Here is a 23633-nt window from a genome sequence, read left to right as displayed (position 1 = left end):
AGAAAGCAAGAGAAAGGGGGAAAATGGGGTGAAAGAGTAGGGAAAAAAGATGATAGAGGACAAATGAAACACACTGGATCATCAGCTGCTGCTGACAAAAAACACACTCAAAAAACAAACAGCTCCTGAAAGAGAAAAAAACAGAAGCAGATACACAAACTCACAAATACAGTGTGTGTGTGTGCGTGTGCATGTGTGTGTCTGTGTGTGTGTGTGTGTGTGTGTGTGCATGTGTGCGTGTGTGTGTGTGTGTGTGTGCGTGTGTGTGTGTGTGTGTGTGTGCGCGCGTGTGTGTGTGTGTGTTCACATTTCACTCCACACTTCGGTTAATGGCGCAGTGTCATTTGGTTGTTTGCAATTGCAACACGTTCAGCTCAGAGTGTTTATTGGAGATACTTTAACTTTGGTTTTCACGATGGAGATCCCAGTGGTGGACTTCGGCGATTACAGTCTGAGTGACAAAGATGTCCCTGACGAGCAGCTGCAGAGTTTAAGCAAAGAGTTGAAATCAGCCTTTACAGAAGTTGGTTTTGTGTTTCTGAAGAACACGGGGATCACTCAGGAGGAGGTGAGGCCCGTTAGACTGAATCAAATTAATATCGAGGAACTTAAAGTGTGATGCATCTTTTTCTTCTGGTGTATTTGGATAGGTGGACGATGTTATGGACATATCCAAGAAATTCTTCCTGCAGCCAGATGAGCTGAAACAACCCTTCAGCAGGAGCAGTTTCTCAAACAGTCCAAACCATGGATGGGTGTCACTGGAGACGGAGAGGTAGGAAGCAAACATTTCATACTTTACTTATCTGCACACATCTAGAGATTTTAAACTCGGATCATCTCTCTTCAGGTTGAATCCACGTCGACCTGGAGACCTAAAGGAGTCTTTCAACAATTCCTCGCTGCGCCCTGACATAGTAACTCAGTTTTAATTCTTTTATTGTATTTGATTTATTTTTACAATTCACCTCAGGAGTTTTGGCTCCGGCATAACTATTTGATGCCATAAGGTTATCATTTAGCGGGTTAAAGTACAAGTTATTCATTTTCTCGTACTTTAGAGAAAGTTTGGTGGAAGCTTGTTTCCGCCACTGGGAAAAAAAAAAAAAAAAAGCCATCCACAACTCACATTTCGAGTTAAGTCAAAATCTCGAGAAAATAAGTAGAAATTTCTGCATAGTTGTGTCAAAATTCACTCTTCCAATCAAGAAGCTCCACGAAGACCGTTATTCCTGGAAACAGATGGCGCAGATGCAGTAAAACATATAAATCGTCTCATCAATACACGTTCACAGTCTGGACCAGCCCAACGACAGAGGGTCCAACCAACCAGATCCCTGCCCAGAACAGCACGGGACACCTCATGGAGACATGGAGACAAATATGACAAGGAGATGCTATATTGTAAATACTCCAGTTTTCCTTTGGTGAGCTGAAAAGGTCTGATCTGATTCCATGTTCATAAAGTGATAAACATTTGCTACAGTGCGGTGCAAGGTTTAGACTTTGTGCAGCAAAGTGAAGAGAGGTGTGTGTGTGAGAGAGAGCTCTGTGTGAGCTAATATCAGTTTCTAGTCTGTGTTAATGCCAGGGCTATTAGAAGTCAAGTAAAGCATTTTTTTTTTTTGTATTGCCAAAACAAAGGTGCAGATTTTAATTTTGTTAAAGAAACTTCTATTTCAGAAGTGGGAGCAGCAAATGCAGTTTTCTTTGGTAACAACAGGTCAGCAGGAGCATATATTTTAGTAGGTAAATTCAGAGGCAATGTTCTGCAAACAAAGTCAGTGGTTTGTGGATTATATTTGATTGATATTGTCAGATTATTATTTGATATATATGGCTTCAATAATAAAGAGCAAAATGTTTATTTTTAACTATAGAAGAAAAGATTAGTCAGATTATTTCCATTTCTTTCAGCTAGAATTTTATGGGGAGGAGATTCTAAAACAGTGATTATCAAAGTGTGGATAGGTGAGCCCCTAGAAATCAATCATCCAACATATCTAATATGATAGGACTAACATTTGAAGATGTGAATAAAAATCTTCATACATGGAGTCAGGACAGCTCTCCACAGTCCTGCAGAGATTTTTAGTTGATTGAAGATAAAGCGATGGATATATTAATAGGACCAACAGTCTTGACAGACCATAAAACAACTAGAAATAAGGTTGATAATTAGACAAGTTTGGAATAAAGATGATCAGAAATTCAAGTGTTACAAAATGAAGAATTTTGATGTGAAACCCTGAGACTTGTTTAAAGGAAAAATACTGGACACAGGCATTGTTTAATAGTTTTGGAAAATGCTGGGAATTAATGAAATTTGAAATCAGAAATTCAGCAACAGTAGGGAAAATGGATGCTCTAAAGAAAAAAGAAAATTCAAAAATTTACCAAAAATAATGAGGTCATCTGAGAAAGCATTTGTCTGGACTCATATTTATAAAGCACTTTAAAATCAAATGTCATTGGCCAAAGTGCTGTACACAACTAAGAGCAAACACAAACACAGACAAAACACAAGGAAACAAAACCACAGTCAAGACAATAAACAAGAAAAACAACATCTCAGACTGAGTTAAAAGCCAAAAAAGAAGAAATGTGTTTTAAGAGAGGATTTAAAAGCAGAGAGTGAGTCAGCCTGTCTCATGTGCAAGGGAAGATCGTTCCACAGTCGCTGTCACCTCTGAGCTTCCTCTTTGTCACTGGGACAGCCAGCAGTGCCAGATCAGCTGGCCTGAGGAAGAGGATTCTAATAGTATAGGTGATCATTTTAAGACACTTTGGGATCGAGGAATTTAACAGAAGTTCAAGAATCCTTTGGTTCTCTTAAAGAAAACAAATCCCCTGGGAATGATGATGGCTAATGAATTCTATGCACTGCTCACCACGGTATTAGCCCCATTCTTAAGGGTGTAGGATACATTTTAGGGGTCTCCACGTTCCTTTTTGACTGCAAATTAAAACCCAATTAAAACCATAGTTACCAACAAATCACAGGGTTGAGCAGGTTCTGATGCAGGCTGTTTATTAGACATCTTAGTAGCACACAAATAGTTAAAAAGACAGACAGTAGCATATGAAGACTGAGTTACACACACAGAGAAACAGAAAGGAAGAAAGAACCTGCTGATCATGCCCCGGCTTCCTCATCACTCCCTCCGACCGAGGAGAGCCCGCGCTGAGATTAAGTATGAGTCTAAATAAAATCAAACTGTCCAGATGATCCATGGCGATGAGCAAGCTCTGTTGCAAAAAGTTACTAGTACTTAGAAATATACAAACACAAAAAACAAAGGACAAAAAGCAAAAAGTAAAAGCAAGAAGCCCTCCCGGGAGGTTGTGCCTTAGTAGTTGCTGGAAAAACGGACAACCCGGACAAAGACAGTCGCTACATCTTCTCTTCTCTCCCTTCTCCTCTTCTAACCGTGGTATTTATACTCTTTCCCTTTCTTTGTCTACGATTTGTGCTGAGTCTGCACTTTGCAAACTTTCATTAGAAACTGCCATTAATTCTACTGTCATTATCTGAAAGGGCATAAACATCCCGGAGCACTTTCAATACATCAACAAGACAGTAAGAAAAATTCATCACATTAATTGTCAGCCATAACCTCCTTGAGGCCATCCTAAGGCACTCTTGGAGAAGGATTTACACTCCTCACACATACACTTGACCAGATATGAGGACGAAAATGAGGCCCAGTTTGCCCCCGGACCTGTTGCATGGACAGATTTATACTTTCTTGATTTGCATTTCCAAAGTTTTTGGCCGTGCTACACAAGCAAGTTAGCCTTCGGCTAGATTCACTGGACAGAATTATCCCTATATCCAGTATAAATCAAAAAATGGGCAAACAGGATGACTGGTGTCCTGTACACGAACCCAAAATCGGGCAGTTTTATGAGTTGAGACCCCTTAGCATGAATTTAATGAGCAACAGGTTCATCACGGGGCTAGGGCAGAAGATGAGTATGCTCTGAGGATGGTCTGAGAGGGCCTGCTGGGTGACAGCAGACTATTAGGGAGGGGTAGCAGAGCTTCTAGGGCCCTGAACACAAATAAGAGCAATTCAACAGGCCTCAAATCTTCCTACTACTTTTAGACCACAATATGCATTTATTACAGTGTAGAAAGCAGTTTAGTTGCAAATAAACAGAAGTAGGAATAATAACTTTAAATATCAGTATGGTTGATAAAAATAAATCCCAACAAAGGCTCTGTTTGAAGACAATAGTGCAAGAACTGCCTCCATTGCTTCATCAAGGGTTAATTCCAAAGCCAAAAAGGACCCAAGTGTAGAAAATTGAAAACCAATCAATCTCTTTAATAATGTCAAAAATCTTTGTACTTATTTTTGCAAGAATTTATGGCTGGCAGAAATATTTGCATTAAGCTGGTTTTGGACACAATTGATTATAATGTATGTATATATATTAGATGATAGCTTTATCCTCCAAGATTTTTTTTTACATAAAGCTTATAAGCCATAAATTCATGTTAAAGGTCATTCAACACTTGATGTGAGTAAAGCAATTGTTTATACACACACACACACACACGACTTTTCCTCAATTTCAGGGCTGAAAATAATTCTGAATAGATCTGTCTAGTTCCCTCTCAAAGATTCTAATTTGTCAGAAATTAATGGTATACCTGTTAAAAAACGGGTGCATATTTGGGAGAGATTATTGAAGTATATATATATATATTGTAACGTTGTAAACACACTTCCACAGTCGGCGATGTTCACAACAAAGGTCGTCTTTATTAGCAGAAAAACGGCTGCTGTAGGCCACAGCCACGCCAACCACAACTACAACAACGGAACAGCAACACACACACACAGGCAAGCTCTCGGTCTTTTCTCTCTCTCCATGCTGCCTTCACGAACCTCCCGAACAGTCCGAAATCCCACAACATCAACACGCTCTCTAACTAAGAGAATCGCTACATTGCCCCCCCTCACTAAATCCCTCGCCCCGAGGGATCCCGTACAAAGTCTCTGAGGTGACCTGGGGGTCTTCTCTGCCTCTGCAGCCCCCTTGTAGAAGACACTTGGGGCTGTGTCTGCTGTCCTGCAGCACCCTGCTTTTGATCTGGGATGGGGTGCAAAAGTGGAGGAAGCTGTGGGGCAGTAGAAGGGGGCACAGTCAGTGAGTCTGGGGCTGTGGCTGTTTCATTTCTCAGGGGGGTCGACTGGACCGGGCGCACATCACCCTTATATGGAGCCAGCCTGTCTCTATGAAGGGCCACTCGTCTCCCCCTAGTCGGCAGCTGAACCCTGTACACCACTTCCCCCAGCTTCTCTACCACTACACAAGGCCCCACCCAGTGGCAGTCCAGCTTAGGGCACCGGCCTTTCTTCCTCCTCGGGCTGTACACCCACACAAGGTCACCGGCCCTGAAGTCTTTCCCTTTTACCCTCAAGTCATAATTCCTTTTCTGTCTCATTCCCGCTTTCTCCAGCTGATCACGGGCAAAAGCATGGGCCGACTCCAGCCGGTCCTGCAGTCTCCTGGCGTATTCCGGACCCGGTACGACTACCGGAGCGTCCGGAGGCCTCCCCAGTGCCATCTCCGCTGGCGTCCGTAGCTCTCGCCCCAGCATGAGCAGGGCAGGCGTACACAAGGTGGAATCCTGCACAGCGGACCTATACGCCAACAAAACAAGGGGGAGATGCATGTCCCAATCACGCTGGTGCTCTGCAGTGAGGATGGCCAGCTGTTTCGCCAGGGTCCTGTTGAAGCGCTCGACGAGCCCATCACTCTGCGGGTGTAACGGTGTCGTCCGGGTCTTTCGCATCCCTAAGCGCTCACACATGACAGAGAAAACAGCCGACTCAAAGTTCCTTCCCTGGTCACTGTGAATGGTTTCTGCCATCCCGAACCTGGCAAACATGCCCTCCACCAGCCTGTCGACCACCGTCTCCGCCTCCTGGTCGGGTATGGCATATGCCTCCGGCCATTTTGTGAAGTAGTCCATGGCAACTAAGACATAACGATTTCCTCTGTCTGTGCGTGGAAAAGGCCCCATCACGTCCACTGCTACTCTCTCCATCGGGGCTCCCACTGCTAACTGCTGTAGCTGTGCCCGGGACTGGTCTGAGGGACCCTTGTGCGCTGCACAGAGGTCACACCGGCGGCAAAAGTCCTCAACATCCCTCCTGAGCTGCCCCCAGTAGAAACTCTGCCGGAGCCGCCGAAGGGTTTTGGAAACTCCAAAATGCCCCACCCCGGCGGTTCCGTGGGAGGCCTTCAAAACTGCCTCCCTCAGGGCCCTGGGGACCACCACCTGCCACCTCTCCTCCCCCGTAGCTGGCTCCTTCCAGGCTCTCTGCAGCACTCCGTCCTTTACTCGGAGAGCTGAAAATTTCACAAACAGTCCTTTAGTTGCAGGTGAGTATCCAGCCACTCCGCTCCACTGCGGTCTTTGACCAGACTCCACCCATTGTAGCACTGGCCGGAGGTCAACATCCTGCTCCTGTTGCGCTCTCCACTCGAGCGGGTCAATCACCTGTGCCACTCTGCAGGCCAGCTCACCTCCGCTACACCCGGAATCATGCTCTCCCCCAGCCCGGAGCTCCTCCTCCCGGGCTTCCCGCTTTTCGCAGTACCGGCAACCAGCTGGAGCACAGGGGCGGCGGGACATGGCATCTGCGTTGGCGTGGTGAGCCCCCGCTCGGTACTTCACTTCGAAGACGTATGGCGCTAATTCCTCCAGCCAGCGTGCAATCTGCCCCTCTGGCTCCTTAAACGCCATTAGCCACTGCAAGGCTGAATGGTCTGACCGGACAGTGAAGGGCAGGCCACAAAGGTAGTACCTGAAGTGACTTATTGCCCGTACTATGGCCAGGAGCTCCCTTCGCGTCACACAGTAGCGTCGTTCAGCCTTATTAAAGGTTCTGCTGAAGTACGCCACCACTCTCTCCCCCGCTGGCCCCACCTGGCTCAACACTGCCCCCATTCCGACATCGCTGGCATCTGTGTCTAGAATAAACGGCAGACTGGGGTCCTGGGTGGCGAGGGTGGGAGATTCTGTTAGGGCGTTTTTCAGCCGCTCAAAAGCCTGTTCACATCCTGCTGACCAGTCAAAGTCACTATCCTTTTTCTGCAGGCGGAACAGGGGCGCAGCAATACAGGAGAACCCCCTTACAAACCGCCTGTAGTAGGACGCCAGACCAAGGAAGCTCTTTAAGTCCTTCAAGTTTGTGGGGGTTGGCCAGTCCTTCACCGCCTGCACTTTCTCCTCCAGCGTACTGATACCCTCACCCCCGATTTTGTGTCCCAGGAACTCCAGCTCTTTCCTCATAAAGCAGCACTTATCAGGGTGGAGTTTCAGGCCCGCTGCCGCTATCCGCTGTAGAATCTGCCGCAGGGATGCCAGAGCTGCCTAGAAGGAACTTCCGTGGACCAGGATGTCGTCCAAGTAGACCAAACATTCCTGTCGGGGAATATCGGCCAGCACCTTTTCCATCAACCTTTCAAACGTGGCCGGCGCATTGCATAGGCCGAAGCAGAGAACACGGAATTGCCACAGCCCCCTGCCTGTGCTGAAAGCAGTCTTTGGTCTGGCTGCGGGGCTGAGGGGCACTTGCCAATACCCGCTACGCAGGTCCAGCGAGGAGAACCAGGAAGAGCCAGAAACCAAATCCAGGCACTCATCGATGCGGGGCAGCGGGTATGAGTCTTTCTTAGTCACACTGTTCAACGGCCTAAAATCGACACAGAATCTCATTTTGGGGCTCTTCTTCTTTTTAACCATCACAACCCCCGAGGCCCAGGGGCTGTCGGAGGGTTCAATGACGCCAGCCCTGAGCATCTCCCCGATCGCACTATCAGCCGCAGCCTGATGCGCCAGGGGGAGGCGGCGAGGGCGTGACTTCACAGGCCGTGCATCTCCCGTGTCAATGTCGTGCTGCAGGAGGTGAGTTAAGCCTACCTCGTCTTCTGACAGAGCAAAAATGTCCTTGAACTCCAGCAGCACCTGCCACAGCTCCTCCCGCTGTGGATGATCTAAATCTTGGCAGCTACGTGTCCATATGTCCCTCACTACTGCCAGTCTATCCCCCTCCCCCATTACAGTGTGCTGGTCTGAGGCAGGAGAACCCACCACGGTGGCTAAATCAGGGTCAGGGGACAGGGGTGCAGGGGGGTAGATCGGGGGCGGAAGGTGTGCCTCATGGTGCACCCCCGCTGCTCTCGACTTTGGCGGGTGTAGGTTCGGGGCCTGTGCGGGGCGCACCAGGTCAACCATGGGGCCCCCTGGAAAGGTCAGCGTGTTATTCCCCAGGTCTAAGACACTCTGTGATGCCCGCAGAAAGTCCAGGCCTAATATGCAAACGTCCTGCACCGCTGCCACCCACACCTCCAAGTTCACTCCCAGGCCCCCCACCTGAATAGGGACCAGTCCTTTTCCCAACATCGGGGCTAACTCACCAGTCACTGTACGCAGTTTTACTGTAGTTGGTTCCAACTGGGTTCCTACCGGCACCACGTCAGGTCTCATCAAGGTCGCAGTGGAGCCAGTGTCGACCAGAGCTGTGCACGGAGCCCCTGCCAGGGTGATGGGGATGTGACAAAAATCCCCTGCACGCGTCCAGCCCACCACCCTCGCGGACTCTGTGCTGTCGTCTGCTTCTGGGGGGAGCTGAGCCCCGCACCCCCAGCTGTACCGTTGGGCTCTGTCCACCGGCGCCCCGGCGGATTGGGACACAGAAGAAGGGGCCTGCGCCGTCCCGCCTACGCAGGCCCTGAGGCGTTTCCCTGAACACCGGCACGGTCTGGGCATCGCACGCTGATGTGGCCCAGCTGTCCGCACGTCCAGCAAACAGGAGGGTCTCGGCGAGGACGAGCACCGCGGCGTGAAGATTGTAGAGACACGCCTCGAACCAGTTCGGTCAATTCGGCCGCCCAAGCTGGCACCCCCTGGCCCGGGGCCTCCGGCACCGCAGCCCTCACCACCGGGTCATACTCGCTATGGTCGCACCCCGCAGAAGCCACCACGGCCTCCCTCTCCAAGGCCATCTCCAGGGCCTCGTGCAGATTGCGGGGGTGGGAAAGTTGAGTCTGGATGCGCAGCTCACCAGGGATAATGGCGCGGATGAACTGGTCTCTGGCCAGCTCGTTCTGCACGTCGATGGGCATGTGGGCATATGCTTTCTTCGCTAGCATCTCAATGTCATTGGCCAAAGCGCGAAGCGGCTCACCCGGTTGTCTCCGTCTACTCGTCAGTTCGGACCGCAGGACAGCAGGCTGGCCACACTGCCCAAACCGCCGCTGCAGAGCACCAACCAGAGCCCTGTAGTCACCCCTCTCCGCTGGGCTAAGCAGCAGCAGGCATGCCAAAGCGTCGTCAGTGAGGCACAAGGCTAGCTGGAGTGCTTTAGTGTCTGTGGACCAGGCCGCAGCATGCGCTAACAGTTCAAATTGAGCATGGAAGGCCTCCCAGTCAGCCTTACCGGAGTACTTGGGGGTTTTCACATTTGCCTGGCAGGGCCGGGCGCCACTATCGCCAAGCACGGGCCCCGCGCTGTTCGGGGCGGGTGTCTCCGCGCCCGCGTATATTCCTGCAGTCGATGGGCCAAAGCTAGCGGCGGCCGCCAGGCCTCTGGCAGTCCGTCTGAGGCGGGCCAAACGCTCTCCGGCACTGTCCGCTCCCTCAGGACCCAGCGTGCCCCCAAAGTCACTGTCCATAGCCTCTCTCTTGATCTTCGGGCGGGCCCCGGCCACATCTCGCTGCGCTGCCATAGTTAGCGCAGGCTGTCAACTGAGGTAGCCGAAGCAGGGCTAGCCGACGGTTAGCAGTTTGACTTCTGACACCAATGTAACGTTGTAAACACACTTCCACAGTCGGCGATGTTCACAACAAAGGTCGTCTTTATTAGCAGAAAAACGGCTGCTGTAGGCCACAGCCACGCCAACCACAACTACAACAACGGAACAGCAACACACACACACAGGCAAGCTCTCGGTCTTTTCTCTCTCTCCATGCTGCCTTCACGAACCTCCCGAACAGTCCGAAATCCCACAACATCAACACGCTCTCTAACTAAGAGAATCGCTACAATATATTAGGGGTGGGACTTTAACGCGTTAATTTCGATTAATTAATTACAGGGAAATTAACGCGTTAAAATTTTTAACGCATTTTAATCGCACTTTGCACCGTGGAACGTTTCTCAGTGCGCGAGTTCCCGGCATACAGATTATATCGACGCACAATGTCCAAATTAGGGGCTGCATCCTGCGAAGGACCCGGCCCACGTCTTTCGCAGCCCACGAACACCACAAAGGCCGGAAGTGAGCAGCTAGCCTTCATATCAGCTGCCGTCACCTCTGCGTAGCTCATGTCGCCTAGCAACCGTGAGTGTGAAGCACAGCTGTGTAAAAGCAGCTGTTAAACGGAGAACGAACTTTTTCTCCTTTTTGTGGTTTAATTTTAAGTCTTTAATTCAAAATAAGCTGTTAAAACAAGCATAACACATTTCAACATCAAGGAATACAGCTGAGCTAATGATTAATTTCCAACTATAACAAGTGAGACATTAATGTTGAATAAAACTATCCAGTTATGATGCTTAACTTTAATTTCAGGAGTTTGCTTATCACAGGAGCACTTCCACCCTTCATTGGTCTGTGTAGTAGACTGGTGGGAAAATAAACAAAATTTTGAAGTTTAAGCTTATGTATATTGATTTATTCATCAACTAAACTTAAATTAATATTTATCATGTTAAATATTGAAATGCGATTAAAATGCGATTAATTTCGATTAATTAATTACAAAGCTTGTAATTAATTCGATTAATTTTTTTAATCGAGTCCCACCCCTAATATATATATATATATATATATATATATATATATATATATATATATATATATATATATATATATATATATATATATATATATATATATATATATATATATATATAAAACTTATTCTGCTTTGATGCTGGCTGGAGGACACTTTACCACGGACACTCTGGTGAAGAGAGGAGGCTAGGGCAAAGCCTTAAATACCAGAGTGATGAATGATAACTCGCTGCAGGTGTGCAGGGCCACCGTGAGTCTATGGGGCTATTATTGTAGTAAAAAATTTGTGTGTCCATAAATGAATAACCCCATATGAGTCAACCTCCAGCTCCGCCCTACAGAAGAGGAGAAACCAGCCTGCCGGCCCCCTGAAACAAAACAGAAAACAGAAAAACACAACCACAGCACACCGATCCACAACAATATTAACCACTTCTATCAAGAACTTTTCAATAAAGCACTGCAATTAGAATCATGTAAACCTCTGACTCTGAATTATATGTATTTTATATTCTGTTATTCTTTCTATATTGTTCCATATTTATTTTCTATTCGGTAACCATGGCATTAGGATGTTCTGTTTGTACTTCATTGTTAATAAAGTTTGTTTGCTTTTGTTGTTTTTTTAATGAGTTATTTTCCCAAAATTTTGACTTATTAACTCAAACTTGTGAGTTATGGATGGCATTATTTTTTTAAGTGTTACCACCTCTAAATTAGCAGACGTTTTGGCACTTTGCTGGTCTGGAGCAGGTGTGTGTTAATGCATTTTCACAATCTTCCCAGGAGCCGTGGATGTCCTAGTAAATTCACCGCAAGACCAGACTGTGCAGTGCTCAGGGAAATGGCAAAAAAAAAAAACCCTAAAAGCAACATCTCAGGCTCTACAGTTAGCCTGTTTAAGGTTAAAGTTCATGACAGTAAAATTAGAAAAAGACTGAACAAATGTGGTTTGTTGGAAGGGTTGTTAGGAGAAAGCCTCTCCTCTCTAGAAAGAACATGGCAGCATTACAAACCACAAGACTTCTGTAGCAATGTCCTTTGGACAGACAAGACCAAAGTGGAGATGTTTGGCCATAATGCACAGCGCCACGTTTGGCAAAAACCAAACATGGCACATCGGCACACACACCTCATGCTAACTGTCAAGCACTGTGGTGGAGGGTGATCGTCTGGGCTCGCTTTTCAGCCACAGGACCTGGGCAGTTAGTCACTGATCCATCATGAATGCCTCTGCATACTAAAGTATTCTAGAGTCAAATTAGGTCATGCAGCAGGGCAATGATCCCGAGCACAGCAGCAGATCTCCAACAGAATGGCTGAACAAGAACAGAATCAAGGTGTTGCAATGGCTCAGTCAAAGTCCAGACCTCAACCAGATTAAAATGCTGTGGTGGGATCTGGACAGAGCTGTGCATAACCAAAGCACCAACAAACCTCAGTGAACTGGAACGACACCATAAGAAGAGCAGGTCCAAAGTTCCACAATGTGAGAAACTGACAGTCATACAGAAGACAGTACTTCAAGTTATTTCTGCCAAGGTGCGGAAACATAGTGGGTACTTAATTTTCACCAGAATACAAAGAGTCCAATGAAAAACATCCAAGCATAAAACTATCCTATTAGACCCCCTGAAACTATGAGCAGGTAAATGAGCATAATATGGGCACTTGAACATACCAGTGTTATCATTAGCCAGGCTCTGGTGCTATTCTTCTGTTCTTGTCTGTTGTAGAAATGGCCGTCATCAGGCAATTTAAAAAGTTTCCAGGAGATCCAGACGTCCTTCTTCCAACGCTGTAAAGAGCTGAGTCTGCGGGTGCTGAGGGTGATGGCCCACAGTCTGGGACTGGACCCAGAGGTGTTCTTGAGTACACACCGTTCAATAGGAAGTATGATCACCACCTACACTACACCCACTATACAGTGGCATAGGATCACTTTTTATTATTTACTCTTCAAAGAGGGGTTCCTCATATCTAGCAACTGACCTAGGTCACTGAACACTGAAAGTGTTCAAACTGCATATCATAGTAAGTGTCGCTAGATCTGTAGTTTGGGTCTTGTCAACAGGTTTCCTTCACACAAAAAACTGACAGTATCTAATTCTGCAAAATTAGGAATAGTAAAAATAAAGGCAAAATTTTAAAGAACGAAAATAAACAAAAAAAAGAAAGAATGGAAGACAAAAAAATTATATATTCTTTTTTGTAAAGTGTAACCTCAATGCAGACAAGCCCTCTGTCCCTACTTGTTGTTACAGATAGTTGTGTAATAATTCTGAACTCAAGACCAAAATCACAACACAAACACTGACAATATTTTATCACAGATCTGTCCCCCTGTTGTCTTGTGGAGCTGTTACTGCATAGTTCAAGCATGAAAGATGCAACAAGAGAGCAGGTAATGCATCAGAATAATGGATTTTATTATTTTATTTGTATCCAGTCATGATCAAGTAACCATGTGAAGCCTGAACCATGAAATAATTGCTCTTAAAAACACTTTTTTTTTATACTGGAGTGTTTATTGAAACTTCTGCAAAATAAAAATATATATATATCAGTTTGCATGTATGCATATTCAATTGTATAATTTTTGCTGCACCTGACATTTTTGTGCAAATTATTGCTCACAGTAACGCCGCGTGTGTCTGATTGTATACATCAGCTTTTTCATGTCTCAAAAGCTCATGTATCAAATATGATACCCTTGGTGTTCCACGGTTAATAATTTTTTCCACAGTTTTGGTATTTATCTAATTTACAGACAAATCAAGGTATGAACTAAACTGTGGTTCTGGAGAATTGTTACAAGTATGAATTCTGACTATTCTGCTGTGCCTCCTGTAGCTGACAAAAACAGCACTACACTGCGATCTCTCTACTACCCACCAGTGAATTGTGAGAAAGCAAAGGAGGGCCAGCTGCGATGTGGAGAGCATTCAGACTATGGCACCTTTACTCTGTTGTTCCAGAGCTCAGAAGGTCTGCAGGTAAACATCACATCTCTTGAATTGTCAGTTATTTGTTTTGTTGAGTTGTGTAACACATTATATGTTAAAATCAAAGCATGAAATAATCTTCAGGCATATTATCCTCCTGACACTTGTCAACCTTCAGGAGCGTGCACACTCAGGGGAATTCATCTCTGTTCCCTGTATCCCTGGAGCCATCCTCATAAATATCGCTGACCTGATGCAGCGCTGGACAAGTGACCAGTTTATCTCTGTAGTGAGTGAAGGCAGTGGCGGTCCTAGCCTGTTTGGCGCCCTGGGCGAGCATCCCCGCCGGCGCCCCCCCCCCCCCCCCCCCCACACACACACACACACACAATAGCGATCGCCGCACTACTACACTTGGGGGGGTAATGAGCGACTGCTGTGTGGTGTATGTAGCTTTCTGCCATGGTCTGACAGACAGGCTTTAACAGAAGGTCCCCCCACCATCACAGGCACACTCAGAATTTCTTTTAAATTTCCATCCATCCATCCATTCGCTTCCGCTTATCCTGGTCAGGGTCGCGGGGGGGCTGGAGCCTATCCCAGCTGTCATAGGGCGAGAGGCAGGGTACACCCTGAACAGGGCGCCAGCCTGTCACAGGGCCTTCTTTTAAATTTTTATTTGAAAAAACATGGAAGAAACTGAAATATTACACAGCTTCTGCTTACCTTTATCTTTGCTTGTTTCTCCTCTTCTTCTTTTCTCTTTTTCCTAAACTGTGCACCTGATGGCTTTGACCTTTTCCTTTCCATCTGCCACAATTCGCCACCACCACCGCCCATCCCCAGGGTTGTCAGATCTGACTGACAGTTGCCAGCCCAACACAACAAAACCTCCACTGAAACTCATGTTAATAGCACCAGGTGTGATATATATTTAAATATACAAGCTTTGGGTAACTTGTTAAAATTTTGGCTGCTTTTCACCATATTTGGTAGGTTTTTAGGAAGTTTTTATTGTAAAATTATATATCTATATAATTTTATAATTATATAGAAATATCTATATAATATTCCACCCCAATGTGTTCACAAGCTGCCCAATCTGGCAACACTGCGCCATCCACCAACATTTGTCCAAACTGTCTAGATTCGTATTTGTGTTATTTTTTTTATCAGGATTCGGGTTCACACAAATACTGTGATTTAATGACCATATTTACAGTATTATAAATGAAATGGGCTTTGTGTTCTATCAGTTGTGTGCATCTAATTTTATTAGACGCACAGATTCATTCTGTGGAACATGGGAGGGAAAAAAAAAAAAAAGAGTCAGTTTTGCATATCTCGCAAAAGTTTTGCGAGATCCTGAGTTACTTTTGCGAGATCTCGCAAAACTTTTCAATATTAGGACATACACTTCGCGTTAATCTTGATATGGCAGTGTCCGTGAGGATGAAAGGTTTGGCGAGAGACTGCCAGCAAAAGTCGCCTTTATTTATAATTCAGCGGTTACTGTTGGCTGTAACCAGGCCCAAACTGTACAGGCATGAATGAATGAACCCGGCTGACAGTCTCACTCTCACGCCATCACTGCTTCACTCGACTCGCACCCCAGGCTGAGAGGAGAAGGGGGCGGGGCAGCGCTGTGTGTGTGACGATCGAGTGAAGCAGTGACAGCGAGACAGAGAGAGAATCCCCCGCCTGCCCTTTTTCTTCTGTTACAACCTGTCTGACCATGGCAGAAAGCTACATGCAATACACAGCAAGCAGAGGGCGCCCATTATCCCACAAGTGGAGCAGTGCGGTAGGCGTTGCTGCGGCGATCGCAATGCGTTGGGGGGAGGGGGGCGGTCATGCCGCCCTAGATGAAATGCCGCCCTGGGCGGCTGCCCATGTCGCCCATATCAGAAACCGCCACTGAGTGAAGGGGATATTTTTGCCCCATATTTTTATGACAAGGTTATAAAAACATACTGTAAATTTAATTGTAAATGTAACTAAATTACTCAGGTAGAATAATTTGTTGGCTGTAATAAGAAAGGTTTCACCTACTGTAAATATGTTTGTGTTTCCTTTCTGAAGCCAACGTCTTAAACTTGCATACACCAAACAAGGAGTTTAGATACTGCCCAAAGAAGTTTTTGTATACTAGGATACACACAAATCTCCTCTCAGCTGTTGCAGGAGGCAACACAGTATTTGCAGTGCCATGGATTACAGTTTACAGTCTTGCTCCTTGTTTCTTAGCTTCACAGGGTTTTGCTGCCCCCTGTCGGTGATTCCAGCACACGGCAGTCTCTGGCTTTCTTCGTCCACCCGGATGACGAAGCTCTGATCACCTGCTGTGACAACTCAAACAAATATCCCCCAATTACAGCAGGCGACTACCTGACTGAGCGATTCAACGACTCATATGGAAGGAGCTAAATTTGCACTCACCATTTTAACCTGACCGTGATTTTTTTTTTTTTTTTTTTTTTTATCCTTCTGATTTTGTTCACTATCAGCCTGTTCACTGCTTGTACTATTTTTACTGCATAAACTTTTTAACTAACATTAATTCTTGCCATAAGTCTAAAATATCCATTCATGTTTATTTTTTTTAACCTTTCAAATGGCAGGTTGTCAGAAAACAACCTCAAAAACGACCACTTTCTATATAGTGCTACTGGATTTTCTTGTATTATTAATAGCTCAGTCTGAGATATGCAACATTGATTATTAAGCATTGTTATTATTGTGCAGGGAAAGTAAAATAGATCAAACCCCCCTCAGCGTGTTTGGGGCAAAAATGTCCACCTTCTCTTTGCGTTCCCAAAATGCTATAAAATGAATTTATATTAAAAGATTTTTACACTTTTACCAGCAGATTTTTAAAATTTGTATCAGTTCTTGTCATGAAAACCAAAAGTTCATTCAAATTCAAAATTCAAATTCAAAATTGAATGCCAGTTAGATTACATATTTCCTATAACCTTTCAGGTATAAACAAGAGACAAAGTTGTCATTTTTTTAACCACATAATTGATGAAAGCTAATATTTTTTAATCATCATTGCAGGTCAGCAGCAGTAACAGTAACAATGATTTTTTTTTTCTTTCTTTTTTTTTGCATCATTACTTCTTTTGAGCAGTAGCAAAAAAGACAAACTCCCACCTGGTGTGTTAGTGGCCAAAAATATCCATTTATTGCTTTTTGTTTGTTTGTTTTACAAAATGCTATAAAAATGTATTTCAGCATGTGTGTGTGTGTGTGTGTATGCATGGTCAACAGCGGCCAGATGTGCAAACCAGAGTGGTCCTTGCAGACACACTTTCAACAGCTGGAGCAGGTGGTTGCCATTCTTCTCCTGTAGATACACAATTTGCACTTTCTCCTCATTGTTACTGGGCTGTGGGTCATGCTCTTATTCAGACTGCTGTATCCCAGCAACAATGGTAGTGTGGCACCTGTAGAGTGTATTTTCTTGTATATTCAAATACCTGTCTGGTGTTCTTAAACAAGGTTTGATCCATTTAGTAGTTTAGCCATTTATGCCATGTTTATGCTTGCCAGCAGGAGACAGAATGAGCTGTTGATGATGTTTTTGGGGTCCAGAGTGTTGGTGGGCAGAAGAAGTGTATGCCCCCGAACTTGTCATGTCCAGCTTGCTTCTTGCAGTGTGAAGTAATAAACTAAATGTTCTCTACACCTAACGTCGTCGCTGTGTGAGTGGTGTAACAGTAGCAGCAACTGTTGGGGACAAGGCCATCTTGAAATTGCTGGGGTCACCAGCGTGTGCCCCAGCTCTTCCAGGAACACCCTTCATTGGTAGGTTTTACCAATAGGTAGGTATCTGCACTTTGACGTGACCTCAGGGTGGCTTCATCAAACCCAGAGCCTGCGTTGCTGGTGGGTGGAGTCAGGAGCATGTGGTCCGATGTACTGTGTGTGTTAGAGATGAAGGTATGGCTGGAGGTGAAAGTGGCTTCTGAGGAAGAATTTTTGTCTCCTTTTCTGTCACTGCACAGGTTCAGGGCTAATGGCAGGCTTGTAGATCTGTGCAGAGGTGGTTTACTAGAAAAATACAGTTTGGCTTGAAGGAAAGTAACATCAGTAGTGAAAAAAATCACCTGAATGCACTGTCAGAGAACATCTTGTGCCCATTGTACCAAAAAATAAATCCAATCATAGATTTTTCAACTATAATCTAGGTTTTCTAATCAGTTAATCCAAGTCTTTGGTTCAGAACAGGATCTGTCTAAAACTCTGAGATAAGATGATATGTCTGAACCAGTGAAATCACAGTACAGCCTGCTCATTTATCAAGAGTGGAAGAATGTACAGTCTATCTTCATTTTCCTGCCTACCTGTCACTGTCTTCCTTGTCATCCTTTAGTGCTTGTTTGTATATGTCTCCAACCATGCCATAGAGCCTGCTCCTGTCCCTCTGTAGATCTGGAATCCAGTAGACTAATCTGAAAGGAGCAATGAAAGAGAGAGAGACTGAAATTAATGCATAATGTCGGTGAAAGGTAAAAGGACTTGATGCACTTTGATGTAAAAATCTGCATTATCACCAAGGGAGAAATAATCTATATACAACTGCACATTAAAGTTTGGACTTAAGTGGATTCTCTATATATTAGGAAGTCCAGAATTTAAATTTTTACTTATGGTAAAAATAAAATAATGTAACTCCCAGTTTAATTGCTCAAAACTGGAAAATACATTGATCATTTTTGATGTCATCAACACAAGAACAGATCACAGAGAAAAAGGGCTCAAACTAAGCATAAATCATTGGCATGTGGCAGGTCAGACACAAAGAATACAGGTAAGTACCTCTGGGCTAGAGAGCTGACCGAGTCAACAGGCAGAGAATAGGGGACCGGCAGGTAAGAAGTCACTTTCCTTGGCAGGTACTCAGTCATATAGGAGAACAGACCACCAGCAGTACGTGTCTCTCTGCAGGCCTCACACAGCACTGACACAAATAAAGTGAAAAATATATTTATTTTAAGTTTATTTTAATTCTAGCACTGGCTCAATGGTATATTATCACTTCTTCTTTCTACATCGCAGTATGGCTGCAGTATTTCCCCCCCACCCCAGATGATTTCCCTGCTGATCTGATCACAAGCTACCTGGCCTTCAGTGACTGTCCCTCCCTACCCTTTTGAATGTTAACTGAGAGGTTCTCTATAAGGTGTGGATCCAGCCACCAGTGACCTTCCTCAAGCGTGTTCAGTCCGCGCTGCTGTGCCTTAACACTGGACTCCTTCACCACTTCACAACAAATATGTTTAGATGTATCAGTCGCCAGACTTCTCATGGGGCGTTCACTGCTGATTAGATCTGTAATAAACAAAGAAGTCCAATATAAGTAATAAGGATTTAAAAATTTGATAGTCACGATTTCTTTTCTCCAGCTTCTATGGAATGGTTTACAATCTATTTTGTATCTTTTGCTAGTCGAGTTAAATATACTTCTTCTCAACTTTCTGTTTACATGAATATTCAGCAGTCACTATCAATGCCCTTACTGTTTTCTTGCAGAAAGCGAAGAGCATCCTTGTAGCCATTGTGACAGATTTCAGCCATTGCCTGCAAAATTCAAATTATCCAATTAAAACAACAGCAATCTACATAAAATTGGCATTCACAGGTATTCACTGTCCTTTGGTATCACTAAAAATATGTTTGCTTGCTGTATATTTAAAGTTGTACATTTTTGTTTGTTTTTTTTCCACCACACCTCAGAGTCATATCACTTTTCAGTCAAACTCTGGCTCAGCCAATGCTTAACAAACTTTTCAAACTTGTTTTTAATTATTTTGGAAAGTTTTGCACACTAAAAAACATTTTCTATAGCTCAAGATCCATTTTTTGATCAGGTATAATTTAAAAAAGACAAGGTTTTTCCAAGACATTAGCATCAAATTTTTAAAACTCAAAAAGATCTAACCTCAGCATGATGTCAGACACGCCCCATATAAAACACATAAATAAATAAGCTGCATGATACAAACCCTCCTGTTTGTGTATTTTATTGGTATGCAGTTTCTCATTAATGTGATCATCTGTAACTCACCTCAGGCTCGGGTGGGAAGAAGGTGCTGGTCACTCTGTACAGGTTCTCTGAGTTCAGCTGGATGCTGATATTGTTGAAGTGCACCTTATGGAAGTTTAGAGTACTTGCTTGGGGGCAGATGTCACTCTCGCCAGCATATGGTGAGAATGTGATTGTTTGTTTCAGGTGATAGCCAGGCAGGTTGTCAGTGACAGCACCGTCCACATAGTGCTGGATGGAATGGTAAGCTGCTCGTCATTGCATAAAACTTTCATCCATCATTGTACGTCATAATCAGATATTTAGATTATATTTAGATTATTTTACACTGCCAAAAAGCATTTACTTTGTTTCTCATGAAGGTTCAATCATTTTTGCATATATGAGGTCATCTAGATAGTGTTTGATCATGTAAAAAAAATCATAACCAGTTTCACAAATCAGCAGAAAACCCAAACTGAGTTTTGAGAACTCCAGCTGTACAGATAGAAACCAGAATGATTTTACACATTTAAGTACAACTCTGCTGAAGTGCTGTTGACTGAACTCTAAAACTGTTTTATTTTGTTACATATTTACTTACTGCAAAGGCTTGTGCATCACATTAGATTACACTGTAAAATACTACACATGGTTCTGTTTTTGTATTCACTGAGTGGGCTTTAAAGTTATGCTTAGATTTTTCAAAATTAATACAATATATTATACCAGTCTTCAGTTTCTGCATGCACATACACTAAAAAGTATTCAGTCGTCTGTAGTCAGAGGTCAGACACTGATGTTGGATGAGAAGGTCTTGCTCGCAGTCTCCGTTCTAATTCACCACAAAGGTGTTCTACTCAGTTGAGGTCAGGACTCTGTGCAGGCCAGTCAAGGTCTTCCACACCAAACTCACTCATCCGCGTCTTTATGGACTTCCTTCGTGCAGGAAGGATGGAGCCATTCCCAAACCGTTCCCACAAGCTGGGAGCATGAAATTGTCCAAAATGTCTTGGTTTGCTGAAGCATTAAGAGGTCCTTTCACTGGATCTAAGGTGCTGAGCAGCTTGGATGCAGCTGCTCAGCCATGGAGACCCATTCCATGAAGTTCTCTATGCACTGTTCTTGAGCTAATCTGAAGACTACATGAAGTTTGGAGGTCTGTAGACATTAACTCTGCAGAAAGTTGGCGACCTCTGTGCTTTGTGCACCTCAGGATCTGCTGACCCCGCTCTGTGATTATACGTGGTCTACCATTTCATGCCAATCGCTTCCACTTTGTTATAATACCACTAACTAACTGTGGAATATTTAGTAATGAGGAAACTTCACAACTGTACTTGTTGCACAGGTGCCATCCTGTCAAGATACCACTCTGGACTTCACTGAGCTCCTGAGAGTGACCCATTCTTTCACAAATGTTTGTAGAAGCAGTCTGCATGCCTAGGTGCTAGGTTTGATACACCTGTGTCCATAGAAGTGACTGGAACAGCTGAATTCAATGATTTGGATGGCTGAGTGAATACTTCTGGCAACATAGTGTACATGCCTCCCCTTCCCTGGTTTTTATTTTTTATTTTTTAGGAAACACGGGGACTGAATTCCATTTCATGTCATACAGGTTTACTGTATCAATATGTAACAAGCCGTAAAGTATGATGTGCTGTGTGTAATATGAACCCACCGAGTAAAGCTCACCATAAATGTGGCAGCTTAACAGTTTCACTGTTGCTGTGTTATTATTTCAGGCTTTCTGTTATACTTACCACTCTGCGGTATGTGGGTGGAATAATGCCACAGTAAAAAGGGACAAAGCAGCTGCATATGAGAGCCTAGAAAAGGGGCAGATATTGCTTCACTTTGGCTGCAGAAACACAGATTACTCCTCCAGTTAGTTTCTTCTATATCTTCCTCCTCAATTTTTTTTCTAGTCAGCCTTAAAGCAATCTTAGCAATGATGACAAACACTGATAACTGTATTATCAGTGCTCTTATTGGCTCCTTTTATTGTCTACTTATAACAGGAATTATTGCACTAAACTGTATCTTGACACTTGAAGAGTATACGCTGCGTGAAAGGGTGCCAAACTGTAAAATATACCTGAATGAGCTCTTCTCTGCTATCAAACTCTGATACTAGTACATTCTTCACATCAGACACTCTGGTCAGGGACACGCCGAGCTTCCCTGAGGCTCGAACATGGGCATCTTCTGGCAGATGGTTCAGCAGAGTGTCCTGCACTCTCTGAAGCAGATTGAAAGATGGGTGCAGGGGTCCCAGTCTGTGCTTCCTGGCTTCTTTGGCTATTGACATCAAGTCAGCGCAGCATTTCTCTGTACAAAGGAACACAGTAACGAAATACTAGAATGGTTGATTGTTGTAAACCTTAAAGATTTTTGTTTTTGTTGTATTTTTATTTTGTTTGTTTGCTGTGTTTAGGCTGGCTTATTTTTATTCTGCTGGTTTTCTGTTTGTTTGGTCATTGCTGATCAAAATAAACAAATATTCTCATAAACAGCCAGCACATTTCAAATAAAATGATACCAAGGATTTATTAAATTCCAGAAATATATTGCAGATAGACTTTCAGATTTCAGATTATGATCATATAGCACAAGAGTGATTCCCTAAACAAGACTTACAGACGAGTGACTTAAGGAAAAACGTGAACCCTTCATTCTTAGGATCACTTGGGCCTTAAGATAGAAGGGTCTCTGTAAATAAATGCAAAGTGACCTCTGAATGACCTTTGTCCTATGTTGAAACATTTCCAGCTTTGTTGGGAGTGGTCTCTTCCAGGCTTGGAAAAGACCCTTCCCTATTGGCTCAACTATGTCCCATTCATAGGGTCTGAGGGGTCTATTAAAATGATAGGCTGTGTTCTTCACAGTTACCAGATTTCAACAAATATAAAAGAATTATCTGTATCTGTTACAGAGACTTGGACAGTCACTGCCAGAGTGTATTGGAATTCAAATACTAAATCAGGGGTGCCAAGCTCATAATGGCCCCAGAGCCATATGTTTTACAGTCCTTTAGTAAATCCACAGTTAGTGAGCAGCAAAAACTGGAATGTGTATTTAAAAAAATCCCTTTTCTCGACTATTGTTCTGTCAACATAAAAGATAATGACACATCTTTAAATAGAGGCTAGTCCGCTAGAGAAGAAGCCAGCAACTCACCTAGAGGTATTCCCAAAGTAAGAACAGCAGCCGTCAAAGCCCCTGCAGAGGCTCCATAGATTTTAGAGGCATCTTGTATGAAGCGAGGGAACCGTTCAAGGATACAGCTGGTGGCACCAATATAGTAAATCCCCATAAACCCGCATCCTGCAAAGGAGATGCTCCATTCTTTCTTCAAATCAAACATTTGAGGTATTTAATGTTCTTATCAACATGAGAAGAATTCATAACAGACACTATTTTTTTAATCTCAGCATACTGATGTGTGGAAAGCCAGCTGCCACCCCCACAACAACAGCCCAAAGGTGAGAAGCTAGTCCACTATTGCATAATTTGGCCTTATTTAGAGCATTTTCCCCATTGGCTAGAAAATGTCACATGACTGGCAGCCTAGACAATAGATGGAAGATACCAGTAGTGATCACTATTCTGTAAAGACAGACAGAGTGTAGAAGAATGTGATTACAGTGGCTCTGCAAAAAAAGGTAAAAATGTTAAAAAGAAATTCTCAGAATCTTATTGGCTATAAAAGGTCATAAGCTAATGTAAGAAAAAGCATTACAAGTGAAAAGGACTTCTAGAGGGGTTTCTGTAACTCAGTGGGGAGAGACACAGAAATTCTTAAGATGCAGTCGATGATTAGTAGGATA

The 23633-nt window shown here is 44.1% G+C and overlaps 2 protein-coding genes across 2 annotated transcripts; one reads left to right on the top strand and one right to left on the bottom strand.

The window, feature by feature from the left end:
- Positions 1 to 415: 415 nt before the first annotated feature.
- LOC115775411 (2-oxoglutarate-dependent dioxygenase htyE-like) lies at positions 416 to 16196 on the top strand. The gene is made up of 7 exons (XM_030722949.1): positions 416 to 568; positions 651 to 775; positions 851 to 917; positions 12561 to 12717; positions 13678 to 13820; positions 13948 to 14058; positions 16017 to 16196. Exons 1-7 carry the CDS (start codon positions 416 to 418, stop codon positions 16194 to 16196), a joined length of 936 nt encoding a protein of 311 aa, XP_030578809.1.
- A 1340-nt stretch (positions 16197 to 17536) lies between these two features.
- Positions 17537 to 23260, bottom strand: LOC115775409 (patatin-like phospholipase domain-containing protein 2). Its single transcript, XM_030722946.1, has 9 exons — positions 22984 to 23260; positions 21902 to 22134; positions 21567 to 21632; positions 19843 to 20052; positions 19295 to 19355; positions 18924 to 19106; positions 18594 to 18735; positions 18119 to 18226; positions 17537 to 17825 (listed from the first exon to the last, which is right to left on the bottom strand). Exons 1-9 carry the CDS (start codon positions 23168 to 23170, stop codon positions 17537 to 17539), a joined length of 1479 nt encoding a protein of 492 aa, XP_030578806.1. The 5' UTR covers positions 23171 to 23260.
- Between the last annotated feature and the right edge of the window lie 373 nt (positions 23261 to 23633).

The sequence above is a fragment of the Archocentrus centrarchus genome, unplaced genomic scaffold, assembly GCF_007364275.1.
Source record: "Archocentrus centrarchus isolate MPI-CPG fArcCen1 unplaced genomic scaffold, fArcCen1 scaffold_121_ctg1, whole genome shotgun sequence".
Classification (NCBI taxonomy): domain Eukaryota; kingdom Metazoa; phylum Chordata; class Actinopteri; order Cichliformes; family Cichlidae; genus Archocentrus; species Archocentrus centrarchus.
The sequence above is the reverse complement of the archived record's forward strand: the minus strand, read 5'-3'. Positions and strand labels throughout refer to the sequence as shown.